The sequence below is a fragment of the Pleurodeles waltl genome, chromosome 11 (genome assembly GCF_031143425.1).
Source record: "Pleurodeles waltl isolate 20211129_DDA chromosome 11, aPleWal1.hap1.20221129, whole genome shotgun sequence".
Classification (NCBI taxonomy): domain Eukaryota; kingdom Metazoa; phylum Chordata; class Amphibia; order Caudata; family Salamandridae; genus Pleurodeles; species Pleurodeles waltl.
Genome location: NC_090450.1, coordinates 433389394 through 433414469, shown reverse-complemented (window position 1 = coordinate 433414469; position 25076 = coordinate 433389394). Strand labels below are relative to the sequence as shown.

General features: G+C 44.8%; 1 protein-coding gene across 4 annotated transcripts in view; it reads left to right on the top strand.

Moving 5' to 3' along the window:
• PIK3CB (phosphatidylinositol-4,5-bisphosphate 3-kinase catalytic subunit beta) overlaps positions 1–25076 on the top strand; it is a 1042661-nt gene that overhangs the window by 718602 nt on the left and 298983 nt on the right. For all 4 annotated transcript variants that reach the window (XM_069213799.1, XM_069213795.1, XM_069213796.1 and 1 more), the window contains one exon: positions 21487–21630. In XM_069213799.1, coding sequence (XP_069069900.1) covers positions 21487–21630 — 144 coding nt within the window. The remainder of the gene's footprint in view (positions 1–21486; positions 21631–25076) is intronic.

Here is a 25076-nt window from a genome sequence, read left to right as displayed (position 1 = left end):
GTAATCAAACAACCCAACCTCGACTAAAAAGAGCTCTGTAACTACTGCTCGTTCACAAACTTTCCCTTCCTTGGAAAAATCTTGATAGAACAGTAGCCACCACCTTTAACCACATTGATCTCAACCCAATCTGGCCTTTGCCTATGGTCTAGTATGAAGCTGACACTATCCGGGTTGTAGAAAAAATGTCAATGATGACTGTGGTTTGTGTCGCTTGTTATCATTTACATTGTTGGTGCACTTTCATACTCTTGTCACCGGGTAAACCTCTCTAATCGTTCATGAGCATCACAAATTTTGCTTTGCAATGGTTCACATCATAATTGAGGTAAATAAACAAACTGTAGTGATTGAATCCTCTAGATCTCCACCAATCTCTGTATCATATATGTTTACACTGGGTTCTCTGCTAACTCCAGTGATAATTAACCTTTACATAGTCTCTGGGCATGCTCCTTAACCCAGAAAACACTTTGTCCACTAAAACACTAATGATGTTCAGTCATACCTTAAAGTATTTTCAGCAAAAGAACATCATCATACTCTGTATCAGCGTGGACTTCATTCAACCTGGATAATTTAAGTATACCTTGAACTCAATCAAAGGGTTTCCCATCATGAACAGTGGAATCACTGAGACCATCAAGAAATGGTGCTACAGTATGAATTTAAATTGCTTCTCCTCTCTCCTTTCGTTTTCCACCAAATTTGTGGGCTTTCTTGCAGATTGCAGACTAAGAACATGTATAGGTAAGCTGTTTTACCTTTTGATCCTCAGTCATTTAACATAGAGACGCAGCTAAAATATAATTTTTTCACAGAAACATGTGGACGAGATATCCTTATGCATGTAAAAGTCCTTTATCTGAAATAGTGTAAATGCTAAAAAAGCAAAGGAAAAAAGTTACATTATTGCATGAAACATTTAAGAGATTACATTTCGTGTTTGCATCTTCACCCATGTCATTGGAAAAAACGAGCCCAAATATTTCTACTGCTGCTTCTCCCGAGTGTAGGACCACATGATTTGCATAGACTGGGGTTCTTTTCTCGACTTTCACTAAACAAGGCCCTGTTAGGATTTCCTTTGGATACGGTTTCATTGAAAGTGAACCTTTGAACTGCAAGAACAGGTTACAGAACCACACTTTTATTGTTTTATTTATTCCTTATTTTATTATGGCAAGAAGTAGGTACATTTAAATAAAATATAATGCCACAGTACATAAATCTTACAGTCTATCCTTAATATTTCCTGATAATCTTTCAGGTCAATATTTGTCTACCCTAACAAATGTATTATATATACTCCAGATCTTTATCAAGTACTGTTTGGATTACAATCATTCAGTTGTTTCTCAAATTAATACAAGTCCAAAATGTCTTATATCGGTAATTGTTGATTAAGACTTGAAATATTTTTCCAGTGCCTGGCGATTAATAACAGTGCCATTTGAACTATCAAGAAGATACACTTGGAATTGATACTTGGAATATGGCCTAAAATAGCTAGTTGGGCTTCCCGGGGCAGGATTATTTCACTTACCAGAGAAATCATATCTAAAATGTATTCCCAGTAAGATTGGATCCCAGGGAAGCTGACAAACATGTGTGAACCCTGCCTGTGGCTATCTTGTGACACCGTTAGCAACTGGCAGTAACTTTTGGTTGCCATTTCCAGATTTTGAAAGGGGTGTCATTAAAATCAAACACATTTCAATAATGTCATAATTTTCATTTGACTAGAATAGTAACCGTAAGATGTTCTAAGCAAGTCTGTGCATTGTTAAACAGTGATGACAGTATTGGTCCAGTTAGGCATCTTATCTGCCCAAATGCTAGACCGTCTTTTAAAGAAGATCACTGATTCCCAATAAAACATTATGATAGAAGCTGTGTTACCTTGCATTAACAATTGCAGGTTTGTGATGTGTTAGACCTGACAGCCTTAGGATGGTCACCCTCATCCTTCTGCCTGCCCCCCTCCACTTTTTGACCCTGTTTTTGATGTTTTTAGGACTCTGCACACTTTACCACTGCTAACCAGTTCTAAAGTCCATATGCTATCTCCTTTAAAACATGGTGAGATTGGCTCATACCCAATTGGCTTATTTAATTTACTTATAAGTCCCCAGTAAAAGTGCTCTACTTGTGCCCAGGGCCTGTAGATTAAATGCTACTAGTGGGCCTGCAGCACTGATGGTGTCACCCACATAAGTAGCCCCCTAACTATGTCTAATGCCTGCCATTGCAAGGCATGTGTGTGCAGTTTCACTGTCAAATCGACTTGGCATTTAAAAGTACTTGCTAAGCCTTAAATCCCCTTTTTCTACATACAAGTCACCCCTAAGGTAGGCCCTAGGTAAGTCATAGGGCAGGGTGCTGTGTAGGGAAAAGGCAGGGCATGTAACTGCGTAGTTTATATGTCCTGGTAGAGTAAAACTCCTAAATTCGTTTTACACTGCTGTGAGGCCTCTTCCTTTCATAGGCTAAAATTAGGTCTACCCTCCTATACTGTTTGAGTGGTAGAATCTGATCTGAAAGGAGTAACAAGGTCATATGTAGTATGGCCAGAATGGTAATACAAAATCCTGCTGAATGGTGAAGTTGGATTTAACATGACTATTTTAGAAATGCCACTTATTAAAGTGAGCATTTCTCTGCACTTAAATCATTCCGTGCCTTACAATCAACGTCTGGCTGGATAGTTGACAGCTCCCTTGTGCATTTCACTCAGACAACCCCAAACACAGGATGCTCAGTCACACCTGCACACATCTGCATACTGAATTGGTCTTCCTGGGCTGGGAGGGTGGAGGGCCTGACACATGTCAAAGGACAGTGGCCTGCCCTCACACAATGGACTGCCAAACCCCCTACCGGGACCCTGGCAGTCAGGATGAAACTGAAAGGGGACCTTGTGCACTTCTAAGCCACTCTTTGAAGTCTGCCCCACTTCAAAGGCACATTTGGGTATTTAAACAGGGCCTCTGATCCTACCAACACAGACACTTCTTGACATTATACCTACTGGGAAAGGAACTCTGAACCAGAACGTGCAACCTGCTAAGAGAAGGTGCCTGGCTGCCCAAAGGACTCACCTGATTGCTTTGCAGAAAAGGACTGCTGCCTTGCTGTTGCCCTGCTGCCTTGCTGCCCTTTGTCTCTGCTCTGAGAAGTGCTCTCCAAGGGGTTGGATTGAGCCTGTCTCCTGTTTTTGGAAGTCTCAGGGCCAAAAAGACTTCATCTCTGTTGTGTGGCAAAAGAAATCGATGCACAGCCTGCCGTAATCGACGCACAGCCTGCACCGCGGTGAGGAAATCACCACATGCTGAACCGGAACGACGCAGCCCGGCTCCCCGAGTGGAGATCAACGCAGCACCAGCGATGCGACCGGAACTTACACGCACAGCCCACTGGATCAACGCATTTCCAAGCCGGAACAACGCAGCCCGACTTTCTAAGAAGAGGAATCGACGCAGCACCCGCCGTGCAACAGAAAGTTCCCTGCATCACCCACTGGATCGATGCAGCGCCTGTCACTTCGTCCCGCACGCCCAGGATTTCTCCACATCGTCACTGGGGCACCGAAATACCCCACAACTCAAAGAGGATCCAAGTCTGTGCTGGAAATTGACGCAAGGCGCCCGGAGAAACCGATGCACACTTCCCAGTTTTCCACGCATTTCCTCCTCTGCAGTCCCTTGCTAATAATTTAGATGCAAACCAGGTACTTTGTGCTTGCAAGAGACACTTATTGCTTTTAAGAACTTAATACTCTTTTTATCATTTTCTAAAGTGATATTTCAACGTGCATGTATCAAATCTTGATCGTTTCGACCTGCATTTAATCAAATAAATATTCTATATTTTTCTAAACCTTTGTGGTGTATTTTTGTGGTGTTTATACTGTGTTATTGCATGATTTATTGCAAAAATACTCTACACATTGCCTTCTAAGTTAAGCGTGACTGCTCAGTGCCAAGCTACCAGAGGGTGGGCACAGGATAATTTGGATTGTGTGTGACTTACCCAAACTAGAGTGATGGTCCTTGCTGTTATAGGCCCTACCAAAGGCCCCATTTCTTACATGATGGAACCTAGGAAGCTGCTGCTAGGCTGCTGTTACTGACATATGTCATACATTTGTTCTGCCTGCTCTGAGGAATCAGTAGGTAGAATAGGCATGGGCATGTGAACTGTTTGTCTATGCTTTTACACCTATTTGCAGAATTATCCACTTAATGGTTGCGTCTATATGTATGCACACTCTCCAAATAGTGTAATATGAAGAGGTTAGTGTGTATTCAAGTGTACACATCATTCAGGTGATCTATGTGTAAATGTTGATCTGAATGTGTGTGTGGATGTTGTTTTGTGAATGTTGTTTCTGTCTTTGTGATGTGTGTATGGTAGCTTGGCACAGAGAAGTCAGGCTTAACATAGAGGCTATCTGTAAAATATTTGTGCAACACTTCAAACAGTAATAAAGTGAAAACATGGAACAAAAAAGATTCCATGTCAATTTAAATACAACTTTCTTTAGTAAATAAAACACAACTGATTAAAAGCCAATCAGTAGAACCGGAGATATGCAATTTCAAAGATTTTAGTTACAAGTGTGCCAAAAAGCACCAACTGTGGATATCTGGTTGAGCCAGACTAGGGCAGTTTCACAAGTTCAGGATGAAAGCGATGGCACCAGGCCTCAGTCTGACTACAGGGACCCAGTTCGGACCGCTGAACAGAGTACCTTAAATCCTTGTTTATGAAGCGTTGTGGAGATCCACGTTGAAGATGTCACGAGCAAAAGCGATGCGCAGTTCCAAGATGCGTTGAGGCTGTAATGTAAGTGCCTGCATTGTCATTAAGGGTCCCGTTAACAGGGCTTGTGAATTGAAGGCTGCCGTCGAGGATGCACCACACATTTAGGGCGAAATCGTTTGTGAAGAGATGCAAGGTTGCATTGCAGAGTCCAGCACCCTGGTCGAAGCTGCCGTCAACGAGGGATGCGAGGGCCTGCATTGAGGATGCATCGCACAGCAGACGTTCTGATGGGGCTGCGAAGGCTATGCGTTTTTTGTAACAGCAGCAGGGATGCCTTGGTTCTTCTCGCATCATCGAGGAGCTGCATCGGTTCCACTGTGTCCACAGTTGCTAGCAGAGCACCTTAAGGCCACTTTCAAAGGTTCAGGACAGAGGTGGAACCACTTGGCAGGGTAGACTCAGATGGTAGAGTCCAATCCAGTTGCCAGGTTGGTGGAAGCATGTTATGTCCCTGAGGCTTGAGATCGAGGCCAGCCAACTAGCCCTTGGAGCCACTCTGGGCTCTGATTACAAGAGATGCAGGTCCAATCCTTCTCACCCAGGCAAGAGGGTCACAGACAGCAGGCCAACACAGAAGGGCAGCAGCCCTTCAAAGCAACAGTCCAGCACAGTGGCAGTCCTTTCAGCAGCACAGCAGTCCTTCCTAACAGAGTATCCAATGGTCCAGAAGTGTAGTGAAGAGTTGGTGTCTGAGGTCCAGAATTTCTACCACATTGTTGTGCCTTTGAAGTGGGGAGAAGTTTCCAGATGCATGACTTTTGAAGTACATAGGTGTCCTGCCTCCCTGGCTCAACTCTGACTAGGGGGGGATGTGGCCCTTTGTGTGGAGACAAGACACAGCGTATTCAAGTGTAAGTGGGGCTGTGCCCAGTTCTTCCCTCCCATCCTGCCAGTGATGGCCCATCCAGTCAAATCTTAGGTCCCTATTGTGTATGGCTGTCAAGGAGGAATACGCAAAGCCCAACTGTCACCTACATCCAGTCATGTGACCCAGAGATGGGCTGTAGGCACCAAATGGCTAAGGCAGCAAAATGCAAACTTTCTAAAAGTGACATTTCAAAATTATTTTAATTCCAGCTACACCATAAGTTAGAATTTTGCATTACAGTTCCAGAGGCACCAAATATGAACTGTTCTCGTCTTCCCATTTAGAAATTACACTAATAAAATGTGATAAGGTACCTCCACTTAAATACTATGAAAAGATAGGTCTTGCCATTGTGAAAAACTAGTTTGTGTTTTTCACTACCAGGAAATGCATATAAAAACGTAAAAGTCCTACTTTTTAAATACATTTCACCCTGTCCTCTGGGCTGTCCTAGGGATGTCTTGTATGTGTTAAAAATAAATGTTTGGGCCTGGCAAAAGATTTATTTTGCCAGGTAGAAATAACATGTTCAAAACTGCTCAGCCATAGGCCGCAATGGCAGACCTGAGACATCTTTGTAGTGCTACCTAAGTGGGTGGCACAATCAGTGCTGTAGGCTCACTAGAAGCATTTCATTTACAACTCAGAGCACATACAGTATCACTTTACTAGGGACATACAAGTGAATTAAATATACCATTTGGGTGCAAACCAATCTGACATATTTAAGGAGATTGCTGAAGCACTTTAGCAGTGGTAAAGTGTGCAGAGTCCTAAGGCCATCAAAGTCAGCAAAAACAGGAGATGTGAAGGCAAAATGTTTGGAGGAAAACCGTGCCAAGGATACCAGGTCTGACACATGCCCCAGCTGAAAGTGGGGAGAGCTACCCAACCTCTGGGGAGTTCTTTTTGCTGGGGGGTAAGTGCCTGGAGAGGCCATCAGCATTTGCATGGTCTGTTTCAAGACTGTGTTCCACCATAAAGTCTATTTCCTGTAAGGACATGGACCACCTCAACAGTAAGGGATTCTCACTCCTCATCTGCATTAGCCATCTGAGTAGTCTGTGGTCTGTCTGAACTCCGTAGTGAGCACCAAACAGTAATGGCCTTTGCTTCTTCAGTGCCTAGGCAACTGCAAAGGCTTCCCTCTCAGTTACACTCCACCTTTGTTTTCGGGGAAACAACCTCCTAGTAATGAAGGCTACTTGTTGTTCCTGACCCTCTTTGTTTAGCTGTGAGAGCACGGCCCCTGTACCCATGCTCTGAGGGGTCTGTATGGACAATGAATAGTTGGGAGAATTCAGGGGCCTTGAGCACGGTTGCTGTGTACAGGACCTTCTTCATGGTATCTAAAGCGTTCTGGCACGCCTCCATCCAGATAACCTTTCTGAGCTGCTGCTTATAAATCAGCACTGTATGTGGTGCAGAAATGGTGCCATAATCCCTTGATGAGCAGCAATGTGAGTCTTGCGGTGGGGGGGCTTTCCCATGCCAGAATGGTCTCAATCTTGGCCCACAGGGGATGCACCTTACCTCCTCCCACTTGATGTACCAAGTAGACCACCCAACCCTGCCCTGTCTGGCACTTACTGGCCTTGATAGTCAGGCCTGCCCTCTGCGGAGCCTGAAGCACATCCCTGCGGTGGCACAGGTAGCCCTCCTAGTTTCAACTGAAGACTGTAATGTCTTCCAGATAGGCGGCAGTGAAGTTCTCCTACCCAGCCAGGCCCTGGTTGACCAACCTCTGGGAGGTGGTGGGGCATTTTTCAACCTGAAGGGATTACCCGGAACTGGAAGTTCCCATCTGGGGTAGAGAACACAGATGTTCATAAGTCTTGGTGACTGCATTGAGCCCCCTGGTAATTCACAGAGAACTAAGGTTTGGGTGGTACCTGGAGGGGCGGCCTTGTGGGCCAACTGGGCTGGCCCAAGGCCTGTTGGAGGACTCAATAACCCCTAACTTCATGATCTTGAAAACTTCCCCCTTAATGCGACCTCTCATCTTATCAGAGAACAGGTAGATTTTACTCTTTAACGGTGTGCTGTCCCCAGTACAAATATCATAGGTACACCTTGTAGTGAGTCCTGGGGTTAAGGAGGATAGAGAGGCCAACTGCCCCAAAAGCTTGCAGCAGTCTTTGTTGCTCTACGGTCAGTGTAGGGTGGAGGCTGACATCCTCCATTGACTCATCCTGCTCCTTGGTAGAAAAGAGTTCGGGAGCGTTTCACTTTCCTCTTCCACCCCATCTTCCATGACCAGGAGCATGGTTAACTCAGACCGCTTGAAGTGTTGTTTGAGGCAGTTGACATACAAAATCCTTAGTGTTTTGGGGAGTTTTGTGATCCACAAGGTAGGTGACCTCATGCTTGCACTCCTTCACCTCATAGGTCCCAGACCAAAGGTCTTGTAGGTCCCTGGGTTCCACAGGCTCTATCACCCACACTTATTGTCCAAGCTGAAACTGGACCAGAGTGGCCTTCTGGTTGTATACATTTTTAGTCCTCCTGGCTGGCTTCTGCTTTCCCCTTAGCTTTTTTCTAGAAGTGCTTCATCGGAGTCCGGACTACCAGTATACCAAATCCTAGGGGCCCTTCCTGGGAGCTTGCACTCACCCCTCCTTTACCAGATTGAGAGATCCTCCCCCCGGGTGTCCATACAGAATCTCAAAGGGACTGAAGCCAACTCTCTTTTGGGGTGCCTCCCGATAAACAAACGGGCGTGGCAAGAGTATGTCCCACCTCCGCCTCAAGGGTTCTAACAGGCTTATGATCGTGCCTTTAAAGGCCTTGTCAAACCTCTCAGCAAGCTCATTGATTTGGAGGTGGTAAGGAGAAGAGAACTTGTAGGTTACCCCACACTCCTTCCACATGACCTTCAGGTTTCTCGACACCTTGGCCCTCCTTTGGGAATCCCACATGAGTTAATATCCCCATCAGTGCACTGGCCACTGCAGGCATGGTCACCGCCCTCAGTGGGGTAGCCTTCGGGTATTGAGTGGCAAGGTCTACCAAGACCAGGATGAACCAGTTGCCCATGGCTGTCCTGGGGTCCATATGGCCAATAATGTTAATGCCCACCCTTTTAAGGGGAGCCTTGCACTTCCCTCCTGATTTGCCACTGGCCTGACAGGTAGGACATGACCTGCAGAAAGCTTTTGAGGCCCTCCTCATCTGGGGCCAATATATGTGGGTGATAGGCCTGTCAAAGATCTTTTCTTGCTCTAAGTGACCTGCCAGGGTAACATCATGAGCAAGTCCAGTAGGAAGGCACTGGAGGGCCACCAACACACGTGTTCCCCAGGCTCAGGAACCTTAGGCTTACTATACAATAGACCATTCTCCCAGTAGATGAGGTGATCAGAAGTTGTGTTGCCAGCTGCCTGGGCCTAGCCCTGCCACCATAGGCCCACAAAAGGGGGGCACTCCAACTGCGCCTTGCAGAACTCCTCCCTTGTGGAATCCCCCTTCGTGTTGCCAGTTGGCCAGCTTAGGCAGGTTCCCGCAGGGCAGACGCATCCCTTCCTGTAGGGACTGGGGCTTCCCCCAGAGGTTCAGCCTCCTCCTGAACTGTGGGAGTTTCAGGAGGGGGTTTCCTGTGCCCCCTGTCTTTCCTCTTTTTGGCAGGCACCTGGACCATTCTTTCAGGCCTCCTAAATACCCTATTGGGTGGCCATGGACCGTGTGGTTAGGCACACACTGTCAGGCAACCCTAACATCTCCAAGTGTGTCCTGAGCTACTCCTCTTTTCAGCTGTTATGCTTTAAGTAATTGGCAAGAAGGCAATCGATAAGCATGGAGAGACCCACAGCTACCCTCAGGGAACCCGAGACCCCTTCACCCCCTCTCCTGCCTCCACCACCACCACCTGCCCCCCGCTCAAAGGGAACCAGAGCCACTAGGTAGTGACTCATGGTTGTTGGCTGCAAGAGCTTGGTGGAATGTATAAGGGACTATCTGCTTCAAGGTCATCAAGATTACATTTGACAGTTGTCATACTGGCTCCGGTGTCTGTCAGAGCCTCCAGCCTCTGCACATTGATGGTGACCCATTGTCTATATTTCCTAATATTAATAGGCATGTGATTTCTCTGCACCATCTCTGTCACCCAGGGGCACAAGGGTAACCTCTACACTGCACCCCCATTACCTTGATCAATCTCCTCCTCAACTTCTACACTAGCCAGCCTAATTTTCTGCCCAACAGTGGAGGACTGTGCCCGCTTCATCCGTTTGGCATCCCCCTTGAAGTGCCTTTCCTGTTGCCACTCCTAGCACTTGTGTGGGGGTGCCTTCTCTGAGGACATATTATCAGGGGACCACTTCTACCTCTCAGTTGGGGGATGGGACCCTGACACGTGAAACTATTTTTTGGGCCTTTAGAAAACTACTTGGTTTTATTTGGTCTCCCCCCCCACCCATCCATCCTCCTCCTTCTGGTGGGAACCCTGTCCCCCCCCTTGTGGTAATTCGCCGCCCCACATACCTTCTTGTGGACGCTGGTGCTGACCCAGCAGTCCACCTCCTTAGCAGTTTTCCTGGGGGCATTAAGCTCAATATCAATCTGGCGTTGGCACAAATCTGCAAAACAAAGACTGAACATATGCTCCTTAGCAATCAGATTGTACAATCCCTGATAAACCTTTACTTCACTGCCTTTCACCCAGCCACCCAGTGCCTTGCAAAAGGAATCCACGCAATCTACCTATGTCTGATAGGCCAATTTCTGGCTGTCCGTAAACATCACCCTATACTTCACTTGGGCAAGGCCATACTTCCTAACAAGGGTTTCTTTCATGGGGCAATACTTCATCCTATCCTTCTTCTTAGGGCCAGTAGGGTGTCCTTCCCTTTGCAAGGATGTACTTCCACAGACTAGCCCTGCAATCCTCCTCAGGGATCCTGTGCATCTGTAAAGCAATCTCATGAGCTTTGAACTACTTGTCAATGTTATCCTCTGCAACAAAGTCAGGCCCCAGAGCTTTGTGACTGTGGACACTTTTGTCTCCAGAAAGCACTGTAGAAATGCTGCCACCATCATTGCTGCACTCTGCCTGCCTGTCCTTGAGGTCCAGCTCCTCCAGACTCTGTTAATTAGTCAGGTACAACTTTTTCCATTCCAAGATCCTCTCAGCCTTCTTATCATCCATGATCCCTTTCACTTCCTCCATTCTTAGTTGGGCCATCTGCAGCTTGGACGGTCTTTCCTCCCTCCTTTCCTCCACCTCCTGCGGGGACAGGCAGCAGGAAGATACCCTGCTCCCTGCCCTAGCAGGGGGCTACACTTCATCCCCCTCAAATGCAGGTGACTGCATAGGACTGTTTTCTCCAATCCCTTCCATCTCATCATCCTCTCCTGTGGCTTAAATCACTGGCTGGTGAGCTTCCACCTAGGCCCCTGAACACCTTTTGGGGTTCCACCTTAGGACCTAGTGGTCCTCTGTACTTTAAGTCCACTTTCCTTGCAGAAATCCTTGAGCTGGGCTGCAGTGTAGGTGCCCATGTTGGCCAGCTCAAATTCCATTCTTGCAGATGTGGCTTGAGGCACAACAGTCCGGGAGAGAATAAAAAAAAAAAAAAAAAAAAATAGCAAAGAAGGCCAATCAAGGAAAATTTAAAATTTGAGTTGGTCTCAGATATGGGATGGTAGTATCCACAAATCACTGGACGGTACTACACAAACTCAAGACCTAATCCCACACACCAATGTGTGAAATTGGGTTGTTGGTTGACTGGAATGTAAGACCTGCTCAAGTACCCCAAGAATCATCACTCAGCCCGACGCTTTTCAAAGTGTACATGGCCCTGCTCGCTAAGATGATCAAACACAAGCTAACATAGTCTCCTACGCCGATGACACTCAACTGATCCTCACCCTGTCCAAAGACTCTGCTAAAACCAAAAGGAATTTCCACAGTGGGATGAGAGCAGTCATCCCCTGGATGGAGGCCAGCTGCCTCATGCTCAACTCAGATAAGACAGAGATCCTTGTGATCAGCTCCACCCTTTCTGCCTGGAACGACTCCTGGTGTCCCACCGCTCTGGGTAACCCCCTCCCTCACTGACCATGCACGCAAACTGAGCATCATTCTGGACTCCTCTCTATTGACGACCCACAAAGTTGATGCCATCTCTTCATCAAGCTTCCACACCCTCAGTCTCCTGCGGAAGATTTTCAAATGGATTCCCCCCGACATGAGAAAGACAGTCAGCCACGCATTCATCACCATCAAACTGAACTACGGCAATGCACTCTGTAGTCTTGATTGAAAATTCTTGGTGATGCCGCACAAACAGTCCAGAATGCAGCAGCCAGACTCATCCTGGACATCCCCCGACACAGCCGAATCTCCTCCCACCTCAGAGACCTACCCTGGATCCCAGTCAACAAGTACATCACATACAAACTCCTGATCCACACCTTCGAGGCACTGCACAACATTGAACCAGCATTCCTCAACCACCACCCAACAGATGTCTTCGTTCCTCCCAGCTCGCCTTTGCAGCCTTCCCCAAGATACGGAAAAGTACAGCAGGAGGAAGATCCTTCTCCTACCTAGAATCCTGGACATGGAGCACACTACCCCTCAAGCTCAGGCAGACTTCATCACTAAAGCAGTCCAGGGAGGACGTCAGGACCTGGCTCTGAGTGAGCAGCACGCCTTGAGACCCTGTGGGTGATTAGCCGTGCTTTACAAATCCATGATTGATTGATTGAGTACCCACCATAATCCTTGTAAGGGTGAGGCACACACCAACACTAAATTAACATGTCTTCAACCCTCTGGTAGCTTGGCACAGAGCAGTCAGGCTTAACTTAGAGGCAACGTGTAAAGTATTTGGGTATCACTTCAAATTGTAATAAAGTGAAAACACCACACAAAAAGGATCCCACACCAAGTTAGGAAAAGAGAACGTCCTTCAATAAATAAAACAAATTATATAAAATCCAATCATTATAACTGGAGAAGTGCAATTTTAAAGAATGTTTGGTAAATATAGCACCAAAAAGCACCAACTGGATATCTGGTCTCACCGGACCAGGACAAAGTCACAAGTTCAGTCCAACTGCGATGGGACACTACCATGTTAAAGATCGGTCGTGCAGTCGAAGCAATGAGTACTTTCCGGGATTTGGCGAGGCTGCAGTGTGAGGGTCTGCATCATTGTTGAAGATCCCGTTGGCAGGGCTTGCAATGCGAAGTCCGGTGTTGAGGATGCAGCACACAGTCAGGGCGATGTTTTGGTTCCCCTCAGGTCTGCACCCTGCAGCAGAGGAGAGGTCTGTTCCTCTGGATCCACAGACACTGGCAGAGCACCTGAAGTCCACTTCCAAAGGTCCAGGATTAGGGTAGCTCCACTTGGCAGGGACGATTCACAGATGGCAGAGTTTAGGTGCAGGGTGTGGAATTTAATAAAATATCTACTTGTCCATGGGACAGGTTGCTTCTTAAATCTACTTGTTCTGTAAAAAAAAAAAAAAATCTGCTTGTTCTGTAGTGTAGCCATTTTAATGTAGCTTTATGCGTGTTAGCTTAACGCATTAGGCCTCTGTGCACTTTGCCCTAGATACATTTTATTCAACCTTGCACTGTTATTTTACAATAACCAGTTTCACGGTCTTGTTTTTATTTCATTCTATCACACTGTTTAGCTTACTTCAGCCCTGTGTTCTCAAACAATACATTCTTGCTCGCTCTGTGCTTCAGTCAAGGCTACAGTCTGGTACATTGCCGATAAATGTGGTAGAAGTTTAGTCTCTAGTGTTCGTAGAAAGTACACATCCTTACATAGGGACATTTCTTAGAACATCTGCGTGTTAGTTATAAAAACACTTTCTAGTCCCAGTACACGTCAGACGGAGATTCTGACCAGGAACCTACAACTAGATGCTGACTGCCCTGTTGCAGATGCTGATGCAGATTACAGGCCTTTGCTCAGGAATGAGGGTTGATGTCCTCCCAGGGGAACCTGAAAGGCAGGCTTAGAGCTTCACATGCTGTGCTCAGAATATAACTTAGAGAGAACCTAATCTAGTTGCACTATGATAGCCTTATTCTTGTGCTGCACTCATCGTTACTATTTTAATCCTACTGTGTTGTGTAGTTCTGGTTATTGCAGCTCACGCTTTGCTATCTAAAATGCAGTCGTTTTATTAAACCAATCTTTAAAACTTAAACTGCCTCTGTCATTTCTATATGAGACCGCACTGTGTATGAGAGAACCGGTTGTGACCTGAGTGACCACAACTTCCCTGGGAAGTACTAAGGTGTCATGCGCTCTGCTGCCCAATTGTCTCTTCCTTTTGGGAGATATGAGGCACTGCTATTTAGCCGGAGCAAAACCCGGATTTGGGGTGACAAGGGTCCTTCACTGTGGGTCAGACTTAGTCCCCCATACTGCAAACAATCTTGCTGCCCAAAAATCCAGTAGTCTCATTAGGATAATGAGAGCCTACGCGACAGTCCCTTTGGTGCTATGTAGTGCGGTGACAAATTATGGCAGCAATCTATTATGCAAGCACACTGATAATAGCCTCTCTGATTATGCCAGGGCGACTACTATAGTAGGGCATGAATATGTGCAGTTTCATCCCTCCTATAGCAATTACCTTATTTTGCCACCTTTCTGCAGATCTACATACTTGGGCTGGAGGAAGCAGCAGTAGTTCCAGGGCTGGAATGCCTTTGAATCTGCAATCCTACTAAATTGCATGTTTTAAGGATTTTTACCAGCTCTTCTCTAATATTTTCCCATAATGAGAAAGGTTGGAAGTTTACTCCTGACAATGGCATAAGAAGAGGTTTTTCAAGGATTGGGGAAAAAAGTGGTTGGAGGGAAAGTGAATTTGTAAATGTTCAGTATATTTTCACATGAGCAAATCTACAAATGCATATTTGCTCATGGTAAAATACAGTTAAGAAATATTTTCTAGGAGCATGATTTCCTGGTCTGCTTCTGTAAGTTCTTGTGCATTCATGAACGCCACTAATTCAAACACCTATACCATGGGTGGACTTTTGTGACTTTTTTAAAAGAATTGGGTCCCTAATTAGGGCTGGCGTTAACAAAGACATTTTGTTTTTATTAAACGTCTGTTTCTCGCTCTATCAGCTGGCTTTATTGTGAATGAGCGCTTTCTGCTCTTCCACAAGGAGCATATTGGCACATAAAGTAGTTTTGTTCAATGCCAGGACCTACTGTGGCAATCAGTGGCATAATACAACTGGAGGGGGGCCCCCCCTGCAAAGAATATGGAGGGCGGCCCCCTGCAAAGAATATGGAGCCCCTCCTATGCCCCCGCAAAGAATATGGAGGGGGCTCCCTTCCAGGCTCACTCAGGGTATGTGCTTTGCTGAGGGGGGCCCCCTTTAGAGGGGCTGAAGGAACGTTGTTAAGCCACTGGTGGCAATGTGTGCTCTTTGAGAACAAAAGCTTTTTTAAAATTTTTGCCAGTGTTTGTTACAATGATGAGGGTTGGCAGCTCCCACAATAAAGAGTTACAAAAGCCATGTCAAAACAAGACAAGCATTGACAAAACCAAAAGACTCACAAATATGTCAGATCGGTTGGCTTTGCCAGTGCTTATTTATTTTCATGCTTTCTATAACCTTGTCGAAAATGGTTACACTGATTTTACATTGGGAATATTTTTGGGAACTACTAGCATGCATCAACATTTTTTACTAAATGACGCTTCAGAGAAATAGCACCTAAAATGTCATAGTAGCAAAACATTTTTTTTTTCCTACTTGCATTTTTTTCTGAACATTTTATTTTGAAAGTATGGTTAAATCCTGCGGCTAGCCTAGTGCAAGACTGTTTAATTGATTGCATTCCACTAGCCGATCATAATAAGATTCCATGGCTTACTTTTGTACATAATTCTCTTCGGAATTTGGACCTGGAGATTATGTATCTCAAACCAGAGTTTATGCCTGCTAATGCTAAGAAAATGGTCAAAACTCGATATATAGAGTATATTGCGAACTATAGATATCAAGTAGCAGAGAAATTGAAAACATTTGACTCATATGTGCAGATTTCAACTTAAATTTTGATAGAACCATACTTCATCTGGTTCCCAATTCCTTCTCTGTATTCTCTACTTGTTCTCTTTAGACTAAATATGATCCATTTTAGAGTGGCTTTTCCAAAGAAATGTATGTGGCAAAAAATGCTACCGCTTTATCCTTGTGACAATTTTTCTAAACAAAGCACTTGCCACTTTGTTTTATTTTGTTCACTTTACTCAGCTCCTAGGAAACCTTTTATATTGCCAATCTTGTGCAAATTACATACTATCTTCCATAATGAGGCTTTGATTGGTATTCAAAGACTTTCATCTAAACAAATGTGCAGCTTAGTTTTAATTTTTTAAAATCAGCCATTGTTATTAGGAATCGATATGAACTGGTCGACGCACCCATTTAATAACAGAATTTTGACTTTATGATTTTACTCTGTTGATTGGGATTCTAATGTTTGTAAAGTATTATATTCCCTTCTAGAAGGGTTGCAGGACATTCCTGATATATTTTGATAATTAGCCTTGCAATTTTAGTTGGATGAAGATATTTGTATTTTGTCTTAACTTATAAGGATTGTATTTTAATAGTTATTTATATTCTATGTAATGTATATGTGCTTTTATGGCAAAATGCTGAATAAAGATCTTTTGACTGACTGACTCTTGCTTACAAGCTTCTGCAAATATTTGCATCTAATCTCAGCATTCTGGGAGCATTGTACTTGCCGTCCTATTGTTAAACTTTTTCAAACGTGTGTCTACTTTTTTTTTTTTTTTACTTTTTTTTTCTGGAACCACTGTCAGTAGTGCACTGTGACCTTAAAACGTTTATTTGCAGTGCTCGCCCTAATAATGAAGGATTTTCATTAAAGAACCATAAATACAAGTTTGAACAGCATTAACATATGGGCACACATTATCTCAACTGCAGACAGTTCCCTTCTGTGTAAACATGTAGCCAAAGGGTTTGTGCCACAGTGGGTTGGGCCTACTTGTCCCAAGGTCAAAATAAACATGGAAACTTGTTTCCCTTGACCCCAAACAATATGTCCCGGGCATCGGGCTATGGGAATTCCAACATCCCTGAGGTGCAAGGTTGTTGGAAGCCTGTTGTGTCCCTGAGGCTTAAGATCAATAGGCCAGCCACCTTAGCCATTGGTGACACTCTGGGTTCAAGAGATGAAGGTCCAGTCCTTCTCACCCAAGGAAGAGGGCAGCAGGGCAGCAGTTCAAAATGTCAGTCCTTTCAGCGGCACAGTGGTCCTTCTTCCTGACAGAGTATCACCAGGTCCAAAAGTGTACTGAAGATTAGACTCAATTGAGCCTTTGAAGTGGGGAGACGTTTCTAGAGGTATGCCTTTGAAGTGCACAGGTGCCCTACCGTCCTAGCCCTGGCTGTAGACTAACTTCAGGGGCTATGCAGACTTTTGAGTGGAGACAGGACACATCCTACTTAAGTGTCAGTGGGGCTGCAGCGGCTGCTGGTTGAAGGATGTCTTGTTGCCCTCAACTACGAGCAGTACTATGGAGCGGCACAGCTGCAGTGGTTGATGCGATCACTAGGCATGGTTGCTTGCCCTGAGAACGTGACTATCTACAGGATCCTTGGGTGACACACATATGTACATGGCTGTCAGACCCCAGAATTCGCCACCACAGGAGACTTATCAGATAAAGGTAGCTTGTCTCTGATGGCAGAAATTCATGCACGGTAGAGGACCCCCTAATCTAATACTCCCTGCTGATTTTGGTGTGGAAGCTACCAGAACTCTGAAAGGCAGCCTAGAGCTATTTCTTGATGCCTTGGAGGGAGGTGGAAACTGATCATCGGGGCGGCTTTTCCTCTACTGAGTCCTCTTGTCCTTTCAGAAAATCATGGGCACTCATGACGTCACAGCAGGACAGTTCTTGATGTTCCATTCAGTACAACATGCTATGTGCACCACCTGGGGTCTCAGTAGAGCAGAACCTCCCAATCACCGGCACTACATGTACTCCTCTCATGTGGTGGCACATAGCATGCTATCTCTGCCTTGTTCGACACACTGAACTCACCCCCTGTGATGATGACTGCTGGGGCCAAGGCTAGATGGATTACAGACCTTCGGTGGCTGCTAACGGATGAACTCTGGTCCCATGCACTCCAACATGTTAAGGAGGTGTCTCATAACCAATGCTTACGCTTCACACACTTTACCTACATAAGGCATACCTAACATCACAATGCTTTAAGTGCATGTTCCCCTCAGTATACCCTGAATGCCCAAATGCAGAACACGCCTGTTTCTACCATACGGTCTGGGAGTGTCCAGTAGTATGGAGGGCCTGGGGGAGGTTACAGGAACCACTACTGTAGCGGTGGAACACTTACTCCTGCCTTAACCCGAATCATGTCTGCTCAAGTTCCGACCCAACGCTAATGGAGATTAATACCTACACAGGTTTATTGACCCAGCCTTTATATTGTTTAAACAATAGATTGTGATGTCTTGGAAGGTGCCTTAATGCCCCGATGTTCAGTTTTGGCTGTCTGTTTTACCGAAGTGGGCGTGTGCCGCTATTGACATCTTTGCAATGGTGTGCACTCGAGGTGGGGAGATTGCAGGAGGAGGGTGCTGGGATACTTAAATCAGGAATATAGAGGTGAAGAATGACACTCACCTGACTGCTACACAAACTCCTAACAAACTCTCCTATGACCTATTCCATATGCAACCATAATATGAGAGGGACAGTTTGTGTCCTTTCCTGGGTAACACAATAGCTCAAGTGATTTCCCCCAGTGCCTGTGAGTGGGAAGGACCTCTCAGGAGACCTGAGGGAACACATCAAATTGACACCCGCACCCTGAATGCTTCCTCACACTACAATATAAGTGCAAAACTTAATTTCCTTGGGACTTGTACTTAGGGGGTCAGTATGTGGCTATCTTTTGGCACCACTCCCAGCTGTGCTAATCTGCACCTCTAAACTCTTTGGGGACTCAACGGTACATGTTTTTGTTTGACACTCTTGTGTGAGGTGTTATTTGTGCATGATAAGGTTATATTTGTACTGCCTCGAGTTTCTTCCTAGATTCATATTAAAATCAATAAAGGTATTAAAAAAATAAAATAAGTGGAGTTCGGTCCAGCTCCTTCCTACCAGTGATGGTCCATCCAGTCCTACTTAAGCTCCCTATTGTTTGTGGCTATCTAGGAGGAATACACAAAGCCCAACTAACAACTACACCCAGGCATGTGCCCCAGAGGCAGACTACAGGCACCAAATCGGTAAGGCAAGAAAATGGCAATTTTCTAAAAGTGGCATTTTCCCAATTGTAATTTAAAAATCTGACTTCACTCTAAGTTAGAATTTGTCATTACAATTCCTGAGAAAACCAACATGAATTGTTTACATCTTCCTATATGGAAATTACACTTATAAAATATAATAATAAGGTAACTCCACTGTTTTCCTATGGGAGAGGTAGGTCTTGCCATAGTGAAAAACAACTTTTTTACTACTAGGACACGTAAAGCTTAAAAGTACATGTCCTACTTTTTAAATACATTGCACCGTGCTCTCTGGGCTGTCTAGGGCCTACCCTAGGGGTGTCTTATATTTATCAAAGAGGAAGGTTTGGGCCTGACAAAGACTTTATTTTGCCAAATCACAATGGAAGTTTAAAACTGCGCAACCAGGCTGCATTGGCAGGCTTGAGACATGTTTGATGGGCTATTTGGCAAAATCAGTACTGCAGGCCTACTAGTAGCATTTAATTAACAAGCCCTGGCACAGGTAGTGCCTCTTTTGGGATATAAAAGTAAATTATATATGCCAGTTGGGTAGAAGCCAATATAACATGCTTTAAGTAGAGAGCACAAGCACATAAGCACTCGTTAGCAGTGGTAAAGTGCACAGAGTTCTAAGGCCAGCAAAAACAGGAGGTCTGAAGGCAAGACATTAGGGGGAAAGCCACACCACGGATACCAGGCCTAACAACATTTAGTTTGTAGTTGTGATACTGAGAAATTTGTATTAAACATCCAAATACATATATCATATGTGAGAATGTGGGTATGGATCTGTGTGTTTTTTTTCCAGACCAATGGTACTTGACCTTTTGACTTCTGTGGACCCACACTTAATCATTACTGGAACCCGGGGACCACCTAATAATTGTTTTAATCCAGGAACCCTCACTGAGTCATTCCTAAATGTCAGGGACCCCCTGCCTAAGCATTTTCCATGATTTGAACCTCAAAACAATACAGAAACAAGCATTGATCAAACAAATGACAAAATGTTTCATTTAATTCACTAACAAATATAAAAATATATTTTAAATGAAATGGGATGGGTGGAGCTTTTCTAAATTTGAGGCCACTCATAATTTATACTTCATTCTGTTTCCACCTGCACTGCTCCCACAAATCTATCTGATAATACTAACTTTGTTTTCATCCTCCAATTTCAAAGTCCTTCACATTTACAGAAAGTTTTAAAATTATACATTTTACTTTTGCTTCTTTTTAATTTGACATTGTGCTTCCTCGCTACTCAGGACCTCATGTTTGGGACCCCCAGGGGTCCAGACTACAAGTTAAGAATCACTGGCCCAGACTAACTACTCAGCCTCTGGTTGCATTTGTGCTCCTTCATACTCTGTGCTAGTGTGCCCTTTACCACTTGGTGCCTGTTCCGCCTCCCCACCCCCTTTTTGCGTGACCCCGGTACCCACCTTCTTGCTGCACACTTTTGTGCCTATTCCCACGCTGTGCTTTTTGCCCCTCCCAATCTGCGCATTTGCGACCCTTCCTGCTTGCTGCCTGTGCCTTTCTTTCCAGTCACAGCCTGTAACTTCTTTCCTTCTCACAGCCTGTACTTTCCTTCTTTTGTACTCCTGGCCTGTGTCTTCCCTCTTGCTCACAGCCTGTGTCTTTCTTCTCTCTTTCTGCCTGTGTTTTCCTTCCTGCTCTGTCTTCCTTCTTGCTCAGTGCCTTTGTGCTCCTCCCTGCTTGGGTTTTTGCACTCCTACCTACTTGTTTCCTATCCACCCAGTGCGTTTGAGCTTCTTTCCTCTCTGTGCGTTTGAGCTTCTTTCCTCTCTGTGCGTTTGAGCTTCTTTCCTCTTGGTGCCTTTGCGCTTCTTTCCTCTTGGTGCCTTTGCGCTTCTTTCAACCCCTGTGGCTTTGTGCGTATTTTCTTTCAAGTCGTTGCTATCTTTCCCTCTTGAAGTGTTTGTCTTTGGTCTTCTTCCCACTTGGTGTCGTTGCAGTTCTCTCCACTTTGTGTATGAATGATTTTAGCCATCTGTTTAACCAATATGTTTTCCAGATTCTATTAATTATTGAAATAACTTGTGTTCAAGAAATATGGCATGGCTGACTCTATAGCATAGAACATTACACCTGCAAAAGTTAGGTGTGATCATTTTCTCAATTTATGAATTTTTGTCCACCCGTTTGACGGATGACGCCTGCCAAACTTTTGTCTGGTGCCCCATAGTGCAGGATAATAGGAGGAGAAATCTTCCATTGCACTTTACACAATCTGATGCAATTATGAAGGAATTTACTTCTGTGTATTAATGTCCACATCTATCTGTGTACTTACATTTTTGGGGTTAAATGTTTAATGGGGGGTTCTTGACGTTATTTTGGAATATGGTGTTTGAGTAAGCGATTGGACGCATATTTGGGTGCCATTTTGTTATTTATTTAAATTATGTTCAAGTGTTTGAGTTTACCCAGTTCAACGTCCACTTTCTTGTCTATTTGCAGTGACGACGAACTGTCCCAGTACCTTCTTCAGCTTGTTCAAGTTTTAAAATACGAACCTTTTCTAGACTGTGCATTGTCCAGGTTCTTGTTAGAAAGAGCACTTGCTAACAGAAGAATAGGGCAGTTCCTTTTTTGGCACTTACGGTAAGTAGGATGAATATTTTAGTGCTATTGCTATGTTTTTCCTCTGTGTAATGCCAATACGGCCAATCGCTCCGTTTTAGTGCAATGAGAATTTAAATATGGTAAAGATGTAAACACATTTTTAAAACATCAAATATATTGTCACTTTTAGAAATGGCATTTCTGGTTTGCTAGGGTATGCACCTTAGTCAGGCAGAACCCCCTTCCCCCCTTCTCCCCACTAGTCACACTAGAGTAAGTTACACACCAAAGATAGCCTGCGCCACTCCCGGTAGCTTCGCACAGAGCAGGCAGGCTTATCCCCATAGGTCATGTGTAAAGCGTTTGTGCAACACACACATCTCAATAACACAATAAATACACCACAGAATAAACTCCTCAAGTTATATAAAAAGTAACTGTATTGCATAAAAATCATTAGACCAAAAAACAACATACATCAGTAATGCTTTTGCCAAACAGGCAATTGTCGGAATGAAGCAGCATTTCCCCATTGCATATGTCGCAGGCAACATTACCCACCCTTGCACTGTATACCACGCAGATCCTGAAATATATATGTTTATTATGACATATTATAATACATCAGGCCTGAAAATGCAGTAGAAGCACTGAGGGAAAAGAACATAGTGGTGGACGATAGATCACAAAGTAATCATCAACAACGCCCTCTGAAGGCCATAGGTCATCTGCACTTATTGTATAAATCATGCAGCATGTGAAATCTCCTGAAAGTACAGAACCTGCCCCCCCCACACACACGCACCACCAAACTACCACATACCTTTTATACGAAGGCCATGGCATGTTGCGCAGTTTAATGTAGTGTGCAGTAATCGCATACCCACTACCTGAGGGGCTGGAGCTCCTGTGCTTTTATTACTGTATTTATGGCAATGGAGTGCACGCTACAAGGAGGAGGCTCTGCTTCCTCCTTTGGGGCAGCTACGGCAGGGAGTACCACTCAGCAGGTGGTGCCCCCTGTACCCTTATCCCCGATACAGAGGAATGGGGCTCCCACCTGGTAGGTGCTACTGGGGAAACCCTCCTTGGGCTTCCCGCATGCAGAGATTTAAAAGGGGACTCTGCCCATGAATGCGCGTCACAGTGGCTCAGAGGAATATTGCTCCCTTCCTCCCCAGGTGCCAGACCGCAGACTTACGGTGGGTGGGGCCTCTCTCTGTACCCCTCTCCTCCTTGGCTAGCAGGACGGGAAAGATGAGCAGCTGCTCTGGATTGCAGGCAGCCTTTCCTCCATGGCTCGTTGTGCAGCCATGGGGACAGCTCCCCTGAAGCCTTCTTCCTCAGCAGCGTTTGCCGTGGTGCGGAGCAGCGTCTTCGTGGTGAGGGACTCTTCCAGCTAGATAAGGGTCATGGCCCTTCTCAGGGAAGCACTCCACATGCCAGCAGAAGCCAAGACTGGGGAAGTGGGGGAGGAGTGATCAGCGCTTCTTCCAGGCTGTTCCCAGTGAAGCACCTCATACAGAGGGACAAACAAGTGCTCATCAAGTACCGGCAGGTCGGGCAGTTTTTCAACACATGCCCACACTATAAACTGGGGAAGAAACGACCAGCGCTCCCTCCACCTGAATACCTAAACCCTCCTCACAAGGGCAGTGGGGAGGGGAGGTAAGCCCAAGAGCCCCTGGAGACCCCTGGGGCATCAAAGTAGGGTGGTGGCAGGGAGGTCAGCACAGGGGCCCTTTTGGCAGGCTTCCAGTCCTTTCCTCCACCTAGTAGGCAACAGGATAGCCCTTCCAAGAAGCCAAGTCCAGTGGTGGTTCCTTCCTGGCATCCCGTTCCTTCCAGGGTCGGGTTAAACCCATGCTATATGGACCTAAAAACAAAAGCCATAATGAAGGATGACTTGGGCTTATGTATATGCGGCCTTAAACAAAAATGTAGTGTCCAACATATTTTATTAGATTGCTTGTGGTTCTTAAATGAATGGAAAATATTTTTAAAGCCAATTTTTAGGGAATACAATGCTATTACCCGGGATCAGGCTCTCGACCCACTAGTAGCTGTGAGATTTTTTAATGTGATCTGTGCCATAGACCATTTTTTAAAATGAAATAGGAGGTGTCTTAATGGGCTCTCTGATGCTTTGTAAGGGATGAGAGAGCAAGTATGTGAGGTATAATCAAGTAATGGTATTTTATAAGGGTTCAATCATTTTAATAATTGACTATATGATAAGGAATACGCATATGTTAACTAAAATGCATTTAAGGTTAGTTAGGTCCGCTTCCCCAAGAAAGACAATCAGTGGCACCTGGGGGAACTGAAAGAATTGTTATTGTAGAACGCTGCTTTTTATGATTTAGTAGAATTAGCAGATGATGATACTTTTATTTTATATTGTGAGCGTATTATATTTTAAGTACTGATGTAAATTTGAATTTAGGTTCAAGATTTTAAGCTATTGTTCCTATTTAACTACTTTTAAATTAAATTTCATTTATGTTGAAGCTGCTCTCCATCCGAGGAACATGGAAAAATTATTTATCCCCGTGATATTGGAATCAGGTTTTAATGCAAAGCATGTGTCACTTTATCTAGATCTGCTCTCCATATTTAAACTCTAGATTGATGCTTGTAGTATATTTACTCGGCTAGGCTGGTTTTGTTCTTTTCAAGTATGTAATCATGTCTATAAAGCCTATTGTGAAAAGGACATGTTAGATAATACTGAATGTTATCAAGAGTGCATTACAATCAATAATTGTTATGAATTAAGAACAACTATGAGGTTGTAAGCTATATGTCAGATCAGTTTTATGAATTATTATATAATTTATTTATGTTTTATGCTTTTATGGCTGTTAAGCCGAATAAAGAATTTGACTTGAGTCCCTTCTAGCAGCATCTAGTGGCAGCCCACACATTGTTCAGGGCAACTCAAGTCAGGGAGTAGCCGGCAGCATGGCAACAAGCATAAAAGCAATCCTGATGATTCCTTTGTCCCACCCAGCAGTCACCAGGGGGTAGGGCAACAAACAGAAGAGCAGTCCAGATGCGTCCTTTTGTGCAGTCCAGCAGTCCTTCTGACAGAGGTTCAGTCCCTGTTCCAAAAAGTGCTCCTAATTGAGGGGACAAGAGCCCCTCTACTCCTACTCAAAGATGCCTGTGTTCACTGGGTAACTACTAAGGAGTCTTTCAAATCAAGCACAACACCCTTTCAACATAGCCCTGTCTGGAGGACATCAGTAAGAGTTAATCAGTCAATTGTGTGAGGGCAGAACACAGCCTGTTCACATGTAAGGTGTGAACAACGCTCCCTCTCCCCAACCCAGGAAGAATTTCAATATGCAGATGCCTCTTCTGTTACACCCAGCCCTTTCTGTGTTATGGCTGTCTGGAAAGTATGCACCAAGTGGAGCTGTCACTCTGCCCCAGAAGTAGATTGGAGTCTGGCTGCAAAGCACTAGTGATACAAGCACATA